The 14,428-nt window shown below is 41.0% G+C and overlaps 1 protein-coding gene across 1 annotated transcript in view; it reads left to right on the forward strand.

Moving 5' to 3' along the window:
* LOC113199902 (dedicator of cytokinesis protein 8) overlaps positions 1 to 14,428 on the forward strand; it is a 218,962-nt gene that overhangs the window by 100,705 nt on the left and 103,829 nt on the right. The window contains exons 13-14 of the mRNA XM_077797833.1: positions 836 to 929; positions 1,805 to 1,967. Coding sequence (XP_077653959.1) covers positions 836 to 929; positions 1,805 to 1,967 — 257 coding nt within the window. The remainder of the gene's footprint in view (positions 1 to 835; positions 930 to 1,804; positions 1,968 to 14,428) is intronic.

Below are 14,428 nucleotides of genomic sequence, written 5' to 3' on the forward strand. Positions count from 1 at the left end.
AAGGGGTCTGGAGATTGCATGATAATTTAAATGTACTTACCACAACTGAACTGAACTGTGCCTTAGAAATGCTTACGATGATAAATTTTATGTTATTTATATTTTGCCCTGGGGAGGCAGGGCAACTTGATTTAGACTTGGTTTGACTGTTTGACTATTCTGGAAAAATCTTACACAGCTCAAGCGGTTTTCATAGGGCATTTAAAAGTATTGTATTAACAAACCAAAATGCAGAAGGAATGCTGAGGGGGTCCATGTGTAGAAATAAATAGAAAAGGACTGAAAGGGTTTCTATCCAGGATACTCTCCTTCCTGATTGCATTACCTTGGGTGACTCGATTAAGTCTGAGTGTTCTCCTTGGGACTGACATAGCTACGGGTTGTAGTAAGGATTAGACATCATGCACATGAGTATCCTTTAGCAGAGTGCCAGCCCCAGGGTGTGCACGTAGAGGGTAGATAGCACTTATGCTTAAACTTTTTCAAGGTAAATGCGAAAAGAATGAAAGAGGGAAAGACACCTTCTCCATCTTCACATCTCTGAAGAAGAAAGTAAACTAGGGAGTAAAACTCTCATCCATGGATTGAAGGTGTGGAGAGAAGCTCATGGCTGGGATTCCGAAGGGTCAAATAGGCTTCCTTAGAATGCAGTAGAAGCCCCGTCCTCAGCAGGGCTGATAAGAGGCTGGTTGATTTCCTGTTGCCTGTTATCCTAATTTCTATGAAAGACCTGTTAAAATAAATCTTAAAGGTAAAAATCTTCCCCAGCAGTCAGACATCCTGAGTCCAGGAGTCCATAGCACATCTCCACTAACCCCACCTTCTCTCTCGGCAGGAGGGAGATCGCCTCAGTGATGAAGACTTATTCAAGTTTCTAGCTGACTACAAGAGATCTTCATCCTTACAGAGAAGAGTCAAGTCAATTCCAGGTGTGGATGGATTGTCTTTTTCCTCTTAAACTGTCCCCAAACTACTTGTGATTAGATTCATTCTTTGTCCAATACTGTGATTTATAAAAATCATCTTCCACTTGCGATGTGGGAGGCTTGCATTCGAAATTAAGAATCTGGGGGCTGGGGATGTAGCTCAGTTGGTAGAGTACTTGCCTCCCATACAAAAGGCCCTGGGTTCAATCCCTAGCACCACAAAGAAAAAAAAAAAAAGAATCTGAATTGGTCTGCATTTTTGGCAGACCAAATTTTTGTTAATGTTTTCTATTTATTAAAGAATTGATTCTGTAAATAATATATTCTAGATCTGGTTTCTCAGATAATTTTTTGAACACAGGAGCCTCTTTTATGTAATATTATAAGGAAACCTAGTATTTAAAAAATAAATGTGAACTGCTTTGGGGAAGGTAAAGACGCTTTCCTTATTGTCAGCACAGTATTCCATAAGATATTTCTATAGCACCCTGGGGTACCAAGGAACTCAGTTTGAAAACCACCAATTGTTGCCAGCAATACAGGAAAGTTACTTAGCTGTGTATTACTATAGTGTGATAGTTATGGAAGGAACTTTAAAGATCCTCTGATCCATTCTTAGTCATATCACAATTTCTTGCCTTTTATTTTATAGAAACCTCATCTCAAAAGTTGTCATGACATGCTTTTTCTCAAACTATGGGAAATTATCTAGGAACTCCAAAACTCTCACACTCTCACAAATTACCCTTATATTCATAAAAGAAATACAGTACAAATTGGGGTGCATGCATTTGAAGTTAAGAATCTGAGTTGGTCTGCAGGTTTGGGTCTTTCTAGATCCCTCTTACATGACTATTTCTGTGCTGAACTCTCTCTAGGCTTGCTCAAACTGGAGATATCTCCAGCTCCAGAGATCATCAACTGCTGTCTGACTCCTGAAATGTTGCCTGTGAAACCCTTTCCTGAAAACCGAACACGTCCACACAAAGAGATTTTGGAATTTCCAATCCGAGAAGTGTATGTCCCTCATACCATGTACAGGTAAGAAACACAGGCTCTTGGAAAACCGTGACACCCACCTCTGGAGTTGTGTTTGGATAATGCTTTTCTTGTCCTCCAACATATCTTTCTACTTGCTAGGTTTGGGGGAAAGCAAATGTGATGGTTATGTAACTATAGATAATTGGTAGATCTCGTTCTAAAAATGGTTTATGTAATTCTCCTTAACAAGAAACTGTTTCTAAAGTGCAATTTAGATTATAGTGGCTAATTTAGATTCATATTATAGAAATGAAATGGCTCTACTAATCAATAACTTGGTTTTCTTCTGTGCACAAGGACATAAAAGAAAAAAACAGTATGACTTCAATGTCTGACTTGTCTAAAAGATGGGTCTTCAGCTCAAGGCCAGCTCTACCCAAGAGAATTTACAGCAATGACAGAAATGTTCTGTATGTGTGCTGGTTGATACAGTAGTTGCTAAACTATTCAGTATTTGTCTGTTCTGTATTTGAAATGTGGTTAGTGCAGTGTCAGAACTAAAAATCTAATCTTATTTAGTCTGAATTTAAATTTATGTGGCAACATGTGGTGACTACCATATTGGAGAGCAAGGAACTGGACTCTGAGGTCCTGAAAGACCAGGCTGCTTTGGGATCTGAGAGTCACATGTGGTGCCACCCGATCCTTATGTGGGATCTGGGAAGGATCTCTTGTCAAGACACATCTGCCAAAGGCATTGCTGCTCTTGTACTTTTAAAAAAAAATAAATATTTTTTTTTAGGTGTAGATGGACACAACACAATACCTTTTAATTTTATGTGGTGCTGAGGATTGAACCCGGGCACCGCCCGTGCTAGGCGAGCGCTCTACTGCTGAGCCACAATCCCAGCCCCTGCTCATGTACTTTTATTGTTTGTTTTGAGAAGATTTTTTTGAATTACACACACACAAAAAAAATTTTTCCATCTTTTCTCCACCATCCAGAAATAATATTTTATTGTTTATGAGTTTTTAATTTTTAAATAGAACATAACATTAAATCATAGTGATTAAATGAAGCATCTTTATCCCCAGTATCTGACTGCAGACTTCTACCGTACCTCCCAGTCTTCACTAGCATCATGAACACTTGTGTGTTCTTCCATTTTCTCTGGTTTACACATGTGCATGCATGGACACACACGCATATGTATCTGTGACTACTGAAGGGTTTTTATTTATTGTTTTTGTTAGTTTTTGTTTTGTTTTGTTTTCTTGCACTGGGGATTGAACCCAGGGGTACTTAACCACAGAGCCATATCTCCAACCCTCTTTTATGAGACAGAGTCTTACTAAGTTGCTTGGCACCTTGCTAAATTGCTAAGTCTGGCTTTGAACTTGTGATCTTCCTGCCTCAGCCTCCTGAGTTGCTGGGATTACAGGTGTGTATCCCCTCACCTGGTGTGAATGATATTATTTTTATATTCTCTTAAAATTTACATAATGACCTCCTACTCCACCTGCACTTTTTTTTACTTAACAATATTTTTTTCTTCTCCCTTTTTTATTACTATGTACTCATGAATTTCATTGACTCAATGCCTTACATTCAGTTAGTCTTCTTTCTTTTAAGTTAGTTGGATTGCCATGAATTTAAACAGTGGGAACTCCTAAACATCTTGCATTTCAGAATTTCAGAGTATGTCACTCCTTTTAACTGCTGAATGGTAGTCCTTTGTTTGAAGAAGCCATGTCTTATTTGTCCATTTCACTCTTGATAGACATTTGTGGGTTTTTTTCCAATGCTTGACTCTCACCAACACTGTCAGTGAGCTTTTGTCCTTATCTGTGCACGTTTCAAAGTTTGAATATGCCTAAAAGTGAAATCGCTGAGTCACTGCTAGCATGCATTTTCGGATTTATTTATACTGCTTGTTTCCAAAATTGCACCTGTTTGCTATCCTGTTTCCCCAGTTCCTCATCTGCACTTTGTATTCCATATGTGGGACTCAGATGCAAAAAGCTTCAGAGCTCACCTCATCCAAACGCCCCTGCACATTTCCTGATTCACAGAATTGAGACGCAGAAAGAGAAGGTGAATGGTTCATTGGGATCAAAACTCACAGTGAGAGAGACAAACAACACTTACATAGAATCAGCTCTTCCTTACACATGTGTGTGCCCCAGTTAATCCATCCTAACACAGCTCTTCATTTTCTATCCTCATTCTTTAAATGCCAATTCAGCCCCCAAGACCTCCTCCTAGATAAGATAAGCATTCTTAGGATGCAGTCCTTTCAATTCCCACTCCCTAGAGGGAGATGAAGGATAGAAAATGTTTGCTTGGTAGATGCTATGTTTGTGTCTTTTATAAACCTTATCCTATAATTGGAAAATAACACTTGTAGCATTGGAATAAACTTGTACCAAATGAATTCTAGCGGTTATCCAGCTTCCCCTCAGCATTTAATCACCCATGGGAGTCATTTATAACTCTCTTTGCTCCATGCTGCAGACATTATCCCTTAATTACATCACAGCAGGATTGGAATGCATTTGTACACTGAAAGACTCAGAAATGTAGGAGTGCTAAGGAGGACACGTCTGGACAGATTGCTGCAGACCAACGTGGCGTCATGAGAAACAGACCCAGAAACACACAGTGATGTTCTTGAGCTGTTCTGAACACTGTAGAAAGGCCAAGGCCTCTGCACTGGGAACCAGCCCTTTATTCTTGGGATGGTAGAAGATACTTCCCTCAAGTTTGGCAGTCTCCCCTTCCCTGGGCTTCCAGGCCACCATATTTTATAACTTATTTAAGGACTTGGTTTTCTTCTTCATGTCGTAAGAGAATCTTACTATGTGAAAACTTCAAGGAATTGAGAGATCATCTTGTTCTAACCTCTTATGTTGTTAAACTTTTAATTTCTTCTCCAGTCCTCCTGTGCTTGATAGTGGGCGATTAGGTTGGGTTTTTGCTTTTTGGTACCTGGGATTGAACTCAGGGACACTCAACCACTGAGCCACATCCCCAGACTTATTTTGTATTTTATTTAGAGATAGGGTCTCAATGAGTTGCTTAGTGCCTCACCCTTGCTGAGTCTGGCTTTGAACTCGTGATCCTCCTGCCTCAGCCTCCCGAGCCACTGGGATTACAGGCATGGCCACCACACCCGGCCTGATTAGGTTGGTTTTGACAGAAAGCCAGGACTAGACTAAGACTCCCCTTTCCTACACCTACACCTCTCCCCAGGTAAAAGTGGTCTGTTAACAAAGTTTGCCTTGGGAAACCTCACCTTCCTATTTCTGTTCATTTTGCTTTCTTTTTATTCCTTACCATCTCCCCATGACTCAAAAAACCTGAAACTTTGTGGCTTTTCTATTCCCTCCCCCCAAATAAAGGTCTCTTTTAAGAATCTACTCTCTAAACTCATTCCCCTATGAGAACAGGTATGACTTGAAGTCTTCTCTCTGCTGAGAGTACTATTCAAAAATTCCTGATTCTGTTAGAAAAGCTTTCATTTGACTTGCCTGAGGAATTCTGGACATGATGCTAAGGGCCCGGCATGTAGGGCAACGTCCACTGTGAACATTGCTATGTCTGTACCATTCAGTCTGGTCATAGGAAATCAAATACGTGAAAATGAAGATTTAGGAGCCAGCGAATTCAGGGATGGTTCTATGTCTTATAGAGGAGTCACCTCATGAATGTGAAATATGGTCTAACTTATAAAAAGTTGATCTACCAGAGCTTATAGAAAACAGATATATCTGTTGAACCAATGACTACTAGGATTCGAGTATTAAAGAATATACTTTTAACAAACTGAGTTCCCTAGACGGGGGTAGGAGTGGAAGGTAGACTATCACATGGTTGTAATGGAAGACATTGCCTGGCCTCCAGTGGGAAGGGTGCCCAGAGTCACACAGTGCAGGAATCTTAACGTTGATGAGGTTTCTGTTGAACACCACCTAAGTAAATTCAGGTTACCTCTATCTCCCTTAAAGGAGCATCTGCCATGGACCCTCGAGGAGAATGGCTCAGGATCAGCTGAAATTGCTTTTGAGCCCTCAGCTTCACCTTCCTTCCACTTCTTTAGGTGCTTCCTTTCTTCGCCTGCCCCCTCAGGTGGCCTTGGTCAAGGTCACCATGTTGTACTGCAGAGAGCACGACTCAAGTGGCATCCTGTGTGACCCTTGACCCTGCCTTTACCCTCGCCAAGCTGCTTAAGGAGAGGTCCCAGCTCAGTTACAGACTGCCCAGGACTCCCAAGAGTTGGGCATTCAGAAAACAAACGCTTGCTCAGACAGGAAAAGATCAACGCCCAAAGGCAAAAGTGCTAATCCCAGGAATAACCAGGTCTCGAATCAGGGACTCTGGTCCTCTGCAGGGACATATCCACCAGCCCCACCCCACCATGAGCTGAGGCATAGGGTCAGACTAGTCTCCTGAGACAGACTCAGGCCAGTGGCTTTGAGAAATCACATACAAAAAGACAGCGATTCTGAAAGTAGCTGCAAAACATTAGGTTGATAAAGAGGATTTTCCAAGTCTGAGTTTGGCCTTCCTGTCTCTACACACAGGTTTTTTAAAATACCAGTTGTTGGTTTACAAACACATTTGAACTAACTTCTGGCTTATTTTCCGTGTGACCAACAGCTGGTAATGGAGATGCCAGCTGCCTTCTGGTGGGAGCAGAATGAAGACTGAGTGGGGGCCAAGGCCCAGCGAGGCCTTCAAGGGCATTTTATCCTGTGGCTGCCACGGGGGTATGTGCGAGATCACAGGCACCAAGGTTGTAATGAGCTTGTTAAGCTCCTCGCCATCCCTTTAACTGGTGATTACATGAAAGAAAGCCATATAAAGTGCATTTCATCACTCATCCCAGCCCTCGAGAGCCTCTGAGGTCTTGTTTATCCAATTACCAGACTCACTGTGGAGGACTGTGCTTGCTGGGAACAGGCGTATCAGTCAGAACATGATTTCTTTGATGAATAATTAGCTGTTTTCAGGCCTCCTCCCATATGACTGAACGTTCTCAGACCAGAGAGGTCTGCTCTGGCCTAACAGGGAGGTGCCTCCTGTTTCATAGTGGGATTTTAAGGAACATTACCAGACTTATAGTTTACATGTGAAAAAGAATGGTATAGGATGGAGGTAAGAGTTGATCTTGAATGAGTGGCAGGCAGTTATGATTAGTGAATAAAATTCCTAAGGGAAGGAATGAACCCAAAATAACTCTGGATGAAGTGGTTCGGCAGGAGTTGGGGTATAGGGAGTATCCTTGAATAGGATTCTATTTTCTCCAAGGAAATGGATACCCAGTTTAAGGCCAGCTAACTCTATATCCAGAATAGATCTTCTCAATGCTGGAGACAGAGTGATTGTGACTTCCAATGTTCAGTCTTACCCTAAAGACTCCAATTCAGGAGGTGGCACTCTGGTGATCTCAGACTCTCCTTTGTTAAAAATCAAAGTTTCCCCCTCTGCGTGAAAGAGAAGCTTTCATTCTCCCTGAAAGAGGTAAAGGTCCTGCATAGCATCATCCAAAGGTCCACAGCCAAAGGTGACTCAGGCCTCTGGAAACTCATTGGAGAGGAGCTGCTGCCTCACTTGCCTGGTTTGGGAAGCAATTCCAATGTACACCTGTACATGAGTTCAAGTGGATTTGGCAAAGAGTAAGTATGTGTCTATTGAGAACCTACAACACCACAGCATACCTCTCCATGTGAGGATGGTGGTTTTATGGCATAATATTCATTAGATGCTATAAGCACTCAAGTGTTATTGCTAATTAATGGTTAGAAGTTTATGATATGTTTGGCCCTGTCTCTTTAAATCACCATCAAAATTATGCCTGGGTTACCAGGCGCAATAGCACACGCCTGTAATCCATTCCAGCAGGTCCTGAGGCTGAGGCAGAAGGATGGCGAGTTCAAAGCTAGCTTCAGCAACTTAGTGAGGCCCTCAGCAACTCAGTGAGATCCTGTTTCTAAATAAAATATTTAAAAGGATGGGGTATGTGGCCCAGCAGTTAAGCATCCCTTGGTTCAATACCCAGTACCAAATATATATATGTGTATATATATATTATATTATATTATATATATATATATATATATCATATGTGTATGGCATCCATTATTTATTGTTTCTTTGAATTTTATTCATTCTGGAATAGACAGCCTGTTGTTATAGTAGTTTAGGATTTGAAAGGTGCAAAAGTGCACAGAGTAAAAATTCTCTCTACCACTTCTGATTTCCAACTATTCAATTCTCCGCTTTAGAAAAAAACCCACACATGTGTATAAATGGTTTGTTTATAAAAACTTCTTTTCCACAAACAAATGCTTATTAACATGGTAAAACCAAGGGGTTTGGGGCTTCTGGATATAGATGTAGAGAAAGAGGTCGATGTTATACCTTCATTTATTTTACAACTGTTGAGTGCCTGTATTGTGCCAGACCCTGTTATAGACACTGTGGAAATAATAGTGACCCAAACAGATGGAAACAGTGCACCTTTTATACCTCAAGCCTAACTTTGACCATTGGAGACAGCCTTTTTGTTTCAATTTCTTAATCATCCTTTCAGATATGGACTATGCATATATAAGCCAATATATTCATGCACTTTTCCCTGTCCATATAAATGTGTCATGATCTTCGCACTGTTCTGCATCTTGAGTTCTTCACTGAGTACTATATTGTGAGAGCACTTTGATGTGAATACATGAAACTACGTTTTTATAGCTGCATTCAATTGTATTATATGAACAGTTGTGATTTTTTAAGTCCTGTATTGATGGGCTCTTAAGACCTTTCTGCTCTTTTGCTATTATAAATATTATAATGAAATAACTTATGGCACACTTATTTATTGGAAAAATTCCTAACTCTTTAAAGAAGTGTTTTAAGAACTCTACCTTAAGTATAAGACAATCCAGAAGCCCAGTCCTTGTTCTTAGAATTCTTATTCATCAAAATTTTATAATCAAGCCATTTACTTAGGAAGAGCAATGACTGTTCAGATCAAATCTAGCCATTTGAATTAGCCAGGGACTGAACACAAAGACAAGGGAATTCCTGGTACCAGCAGCAACTTGGTCTCAGTAATAAGATGGGGACACAATCCCCATATTTATGATGGCTTGCTTCAAAATTCAGCACTTCTTTTTATAAGAATGAAAAAATTCAGGAGGGGAGGCCAATGACCCAGGATTACTATGCTGAGGCTATGCAGAGCTACGGCTTCAGTACACCATTCAGCCACTGGGGGGCACAATTAGCTTACTTTCTGGATTCAGACAATTCCCTACCTTTCTCATTAGAAAACAGGAGTGGTGATTTATTAAAGAAGAAAATGCACTTCATCTTTTGCCTTTGAAGCCAAAGACCAAGAAAAACTAAAAAGTATTCCAGTGTTTCAAGAGATTGCAGTTGTCATATTTTGCAAAAGATTTTATTCTCATCTGCAGCTTCTGCCTTCTTTCATTAGTAAGTCCAACACTGTTTTTGAAAAAAATTACTAATTTCTTAATGACTAATTGCTTAGATTTCATGTATCTTTACTAATTAAAAAAATCAATGTAAGTTTCCCACTGTTTTTGAAAGATGCAGTGGGGAAGGGGATCAAGAAATACATCCCATTGTGCTGACAGTGAGATCTCTTTTGAGAGCCGTTTTTCAGTGTACATATTTACACATTCACCAAGGCTGCCTCATATCCGAAACTAAAAGAATGTGAAGAATTTTGCTGGAATCCAGGGGCACAGCAATAGTGAAATATGTTAGAGGGAGATGCTGTGTACACTTATTTTGCTGGTCCCCCAACTCACAGCCCTTATCAGTCTGCTTATTTATATCCACTCCATCTGAACCCACAGTGTGTTAGTGCTGCTGCCTATTCATGACTATTTTAACTAAAAACCCTGCTGCCCATTAAGCAGGGATGAGCATCGTTTTCTTCATGGATCCTTTACATAGCATTTGGCGGGAAAATTCATGAGGCATCCTGTTTTCACATGGCTAAGGGTTAAGATCAGTGGGGCCAGAGACAATGGATAAGTAATGAAATTAAGGCAACTCTAGGCTTGTGTTCTACTGTGATGACAAATGGTTTGTCCAGACTAGAAGGAGCACTCTCAAATTCAAGATGCCTTCTTTCCTTGATTTTAGTGCTTTTGTTAGTTTTTTGTGGCTTTTGTTTGTTTGATTTTGAAAATGGGCTTCACTCATGTTGCCAAAGTCTATCTTGAACTTTTGGCCAGCTTTTTCTCTTCTGATGAAATAGCCTTCAAAGAAGTGTTGCTGTTTGCGGGAGGGGGCCCTTCTGTGCTTTTGGGCTTTTTCACCTTTAGTTCTAACGTTCCTGTGTTCTTCACAGAGGCCCCCAAAGGTCGGCACTCAAACACTCCTCTGAAGCAGAGGTGTTTTAACAGCTCTCCATTAATGGATGACCCATGGTCTGAGGCCTCAAACAGGCTGCCCTTGGCCCCTCTCAGCAGAAGTGGGGTGAAATATGAGATGCTGTGTCAGGGTTTTCTGAGAGGAAAAAGTGGATGTGAGTGGGAGGTGTAGGCAAACACCACAGCACAAAATAAAGAGAACCATGAGTAGCTGGAAGGACTGAGTTTTGACAGCATAAGATAATTTTTACTTGTTTTGCTTTATTTCTGGTGCTGAGGGTTGAACCCCAAGCCTCATATATAACAAGCATGCTCTCTACCACTGAGCAGCACACGAGCCCCAAAATAAGATAGTTTTCTTAAAAAAAAAAAGAAGAAGAAGAAGAAAGAAAGAAAGAAATGACTAATTGCTTACATTTCATGGATCTCTACTAATTAAAAAAAATTGATTTAATTTGCCCACTGGCTTAAAACACCTGAAAGGTTTTACAAATTCCAAAAATGGCCCAGTCTTACCTCCTGGGCTTCATACTGCTTTTTTGATAACTTTCAAGTATAAACTGAGATCTATGTAACTATTTGTTGAAATATAAATATTATGACTCAATTAGGACAAAATTAGAGGAATTCAACTTCATGATGTATTGGTTTCTAAGGGATTTTCAGGCCCAAAGTAATAATTATGCAATTTAGCATTGGGAAAATCTCAAAGCCCACTGTTCATTTTTTTTTGTAGTTAGAGTTAAAAAACTAAGCAGTTGGTTCCTTTTTTTTGTTTTTTAATCCTTCCCCTTTTTCAACCGAAGTGACCTGAGCTAGCCTTTCTCTCTTATCCAAGTTCAAAGACTAGTTCAGCTGCTTTTCTGAAATTCCTTCAATCAGTTCACAGGTGGGCAGGAGATCCACTTCTTCATGTTATTAATAGATTTGTATTTCTGTTATCTCAAGGCACCAGTTGATATCCTCAAGGATGACACATATGAATACACCCAAAGTCACTATTTACATTTTGAGGAGGTGAATATAAAGGAATTCTGACTTGTTTTCTGTAGCTCAGGCTTATAGGATTTTACCTCCCTGTGTAGGGACATGGGGCTATTCTTCAATTAATGTCCCCAACCACCTCATTGGACTCTTTTGAGTTTTCTCATCCTTCCCTTCTCCTATCATTGTCTGGTGAGCACTTGGCTCCCCCTTAGCCCCATCTGTCTGGAAACTTCCCCATGCTCCTCAAGCTTGGCTTATCTTGATCTGAAGTTCTATCCTCCTGTGCCTTTTTTGCACCCTTGACCTTCACATTCCCTGATTGCAATGCTTTTTACTTCATGACTGTTGAGCTGGATGCTGCCAATGTATATGCCTCCCAGGACACTTACATGTGATTATAATTCTTCTATAACATCCACAAGATAGTCTTAATGGGGAGACATAGAGGGGAGGGAGATGACTTATTCTGCTCCAGCAGGTTTTCTTTCACTTTAATAACCAGCCATCCCAGGGGTGAAGACTTGATTGATGGCTGCTTCCTCTTTTGTTAAAAACACACATCACATTAGTGGTCTGTCCTCGTTTTGTGGATAAGCAAAATGATGGTACTTATGCTCCCTAGCCCCTCTCGCTGAATTATTTGGAAGCCAGTGAAATTCTGTTTAGACAGAACATAAAGAGCAACCTTCTTGGAGAAGAACTGGGTGGTGGAAAAAGTACTATTTTATTCAACCTGATGGGAGGCCAAAGGAGACACGGAATCAGAGCCAGGAGGTCGAGACTCATTTTCTTTATGTCTAGAGTGGGATAACCTTGTGATGCTGATCTCAGGGGCTTTGAGAGAAGAGTAATAAAGACTTTACACATCAAAGTCTTTTGATAAATACAAGGTACTTTACAGTGCACATTTTATTTGTGGTTGTTATTTGTGTTATGTGCATATATGCTGCAGACCCCCATCTGCTTGTCAACTCCTTGGACGATAGCAGAGGCTCATACTGTTTCTCCCTTCAGGACCTGAAACAGTGTTTGGGGTCTCACTCAGGAAATGCTCTTTGGGATTGGCATGTGGAAGGGGATGAGGTAGGTTGATAACTAGCTTAGTTTGCAGGTGCTTTGTTCTGGGAAGGGTTTAGTTGCCACGTGGCCATGAGAGGGCACTAGCCACACCCCTGATTTCTCAAGCTTCCTGATAAGCCATCTCTTCTGCAAGGTCCTGATAGAGCCTGGGTGGCCACCTGGATTTGTGTTGCATGGTCTGTCACTCACTGAGAGTAAATTCTGAGTTGGTGCCTAGGGAAAGCTTTTCTCAAGTGAGAATGTTTAGATGTGATCTCTACTTTGACTTTGCACCTGGACACATAAGTTTTTCTATAGTCTTGAATTGAGAGTGCAGTTGTGGTCTTGTGCAGGTCAGGAGGACAGGCTGTTGGTGACCATCTACAACACCAATCATTGCTGGAAATGAGATCCTGCTGTTCCTCTGATGCCCCACAGAGGGTGCCTTCACTCACTGATCACCAAGAAGAGACAATTACCTACAATTATATTCAATGCCACAAAGCTACCATTGTAACTACCTGTTGCCAAATCATGTAATTTTTTTTATTATCTCATTGATGTCTTTGCTATTTTCTTTCCTTGGATCAGGTATTCAATCATGGTCCATTTGATGTGTTATATTCTATGCAAATGAAACAGACTGTATTAGTTTGTAGAATCTACCCAGTAAGCAGAACCATGCTCACTGAATAGATCTGATAAAGTGAAAGGGGAGGGAAACTCATGGTGAGTGGGAAATTTTCCGCTTCATGTCCAGGGTCAGAGGGATAGATAGGTGTAATGCTTTTTGGTTAAGATGTCATGGCAACAGTCATCTCTGGATGGCTCTCTAGCATCATGCAAACTCTACATTTTTTTATTGTAACCCATGCTCTGACTCCCATGTGGAACTTTTCCCAAAGTCAGTAAGAACTCTGCAAGAATCAGGATTTATTCAGAAATTTAGCATGTACTTAATAAATGATTCCATAGATGTGCCAGCATCTCTAAGTGTTCATACACTTGTTTGGTGAATTCTGAGTGTGACAGTTTGAAAAAAGAAGTGGAGAAAGAAAGCAGCACCAGGAGTAACATTTGACATTGCTAAATATAAACCCCAAGGCAGGCACAGAGGTGAATAGGACCACAGTTTAGGTAACTCCAGACACCCAGCTCTGAAAACTTGAAAAATCACTGCCTACAAAATTGGATGCCATGGCCAATAAGCCTTAGGGCCTACTGCCTCCTTGAGGTCACTGATTTTTACAGGAGCTGTGGTATGCAACATGACCACAAATTATTGTCACAACTGAGCATGTCTCTACCATGAACTCTTGGTTGGGGATGAGGTGGGGACCCCTTGAGCCCAGAAAGGGCTACACTTCCTTAGTGCCACCTCTCATCTCTTCTCTCAGAGTTGAGTTCCAACTAAATCAAACTCTTATCATGAGGCTTGGAATCCCAAGCCAGCAACCCCAAAAAAGTCTTTCTCTAGGTTAGGAAAAGGTGAAGTCCACACAGCTGTTAACCCTTAGGATGATCTAGGCATAGGGACAGCCACTGTGGACTTGTAACACTGTGTGAGTGTGGGGAGTGAGAACAACAACCTCCTTCCTCACCCTCTGTTGTTCAGGGTCAAATAGAGTGGAATATTTTCCTTTTGAAAATCTATGACTCATGTAGATGCATCCACCAGCACATGTGAGCCCCTGTGATGTGCCAGGCACTGTGCTTGGTACTGATAGACAAGGAGGAGTGACTGCCTGCCTCTGGGGACAAACCCCAGTCTCCTAGAAGACACCAGAATTACTCAAAACCACACCCATCTATCAGTCTGAGTTGTAGCTTGATCCTGCTGCCATCTTGAGATCTTTCAAAGTTGTTCCACCTCCAAGTACACACAAGCCTTCTCTCTCACCAGCTGCCCAGAGCTGCATTTGATAGGGGCAGTTGGAGGCATCTGGAATATTTATTTCCTGACATATCTGCTGTTTCTCATTTCCAAAATTTTCTTCCCCAACCTCAACCAAGGAATATAGCAATATTAAAAACACTGGAAGTGATAAAACTACCATCTTGGTGAG

Source organism: Urocitellus parryii, chromosome 4 (assembly GCF_045843805.1).
Source record: "Urocitellus parryii isolate mUroPar1 chromosome 4, mUroPar1.hap1, whole genome shotgun sequence".
NCBI classification, from domain to species: domain Eukaryota; kingdom Metazoa; phylum Chordata; class Mammalia; order Rodentia; family Sciuridae; genus Urocitellus; species Urocitellus parryii.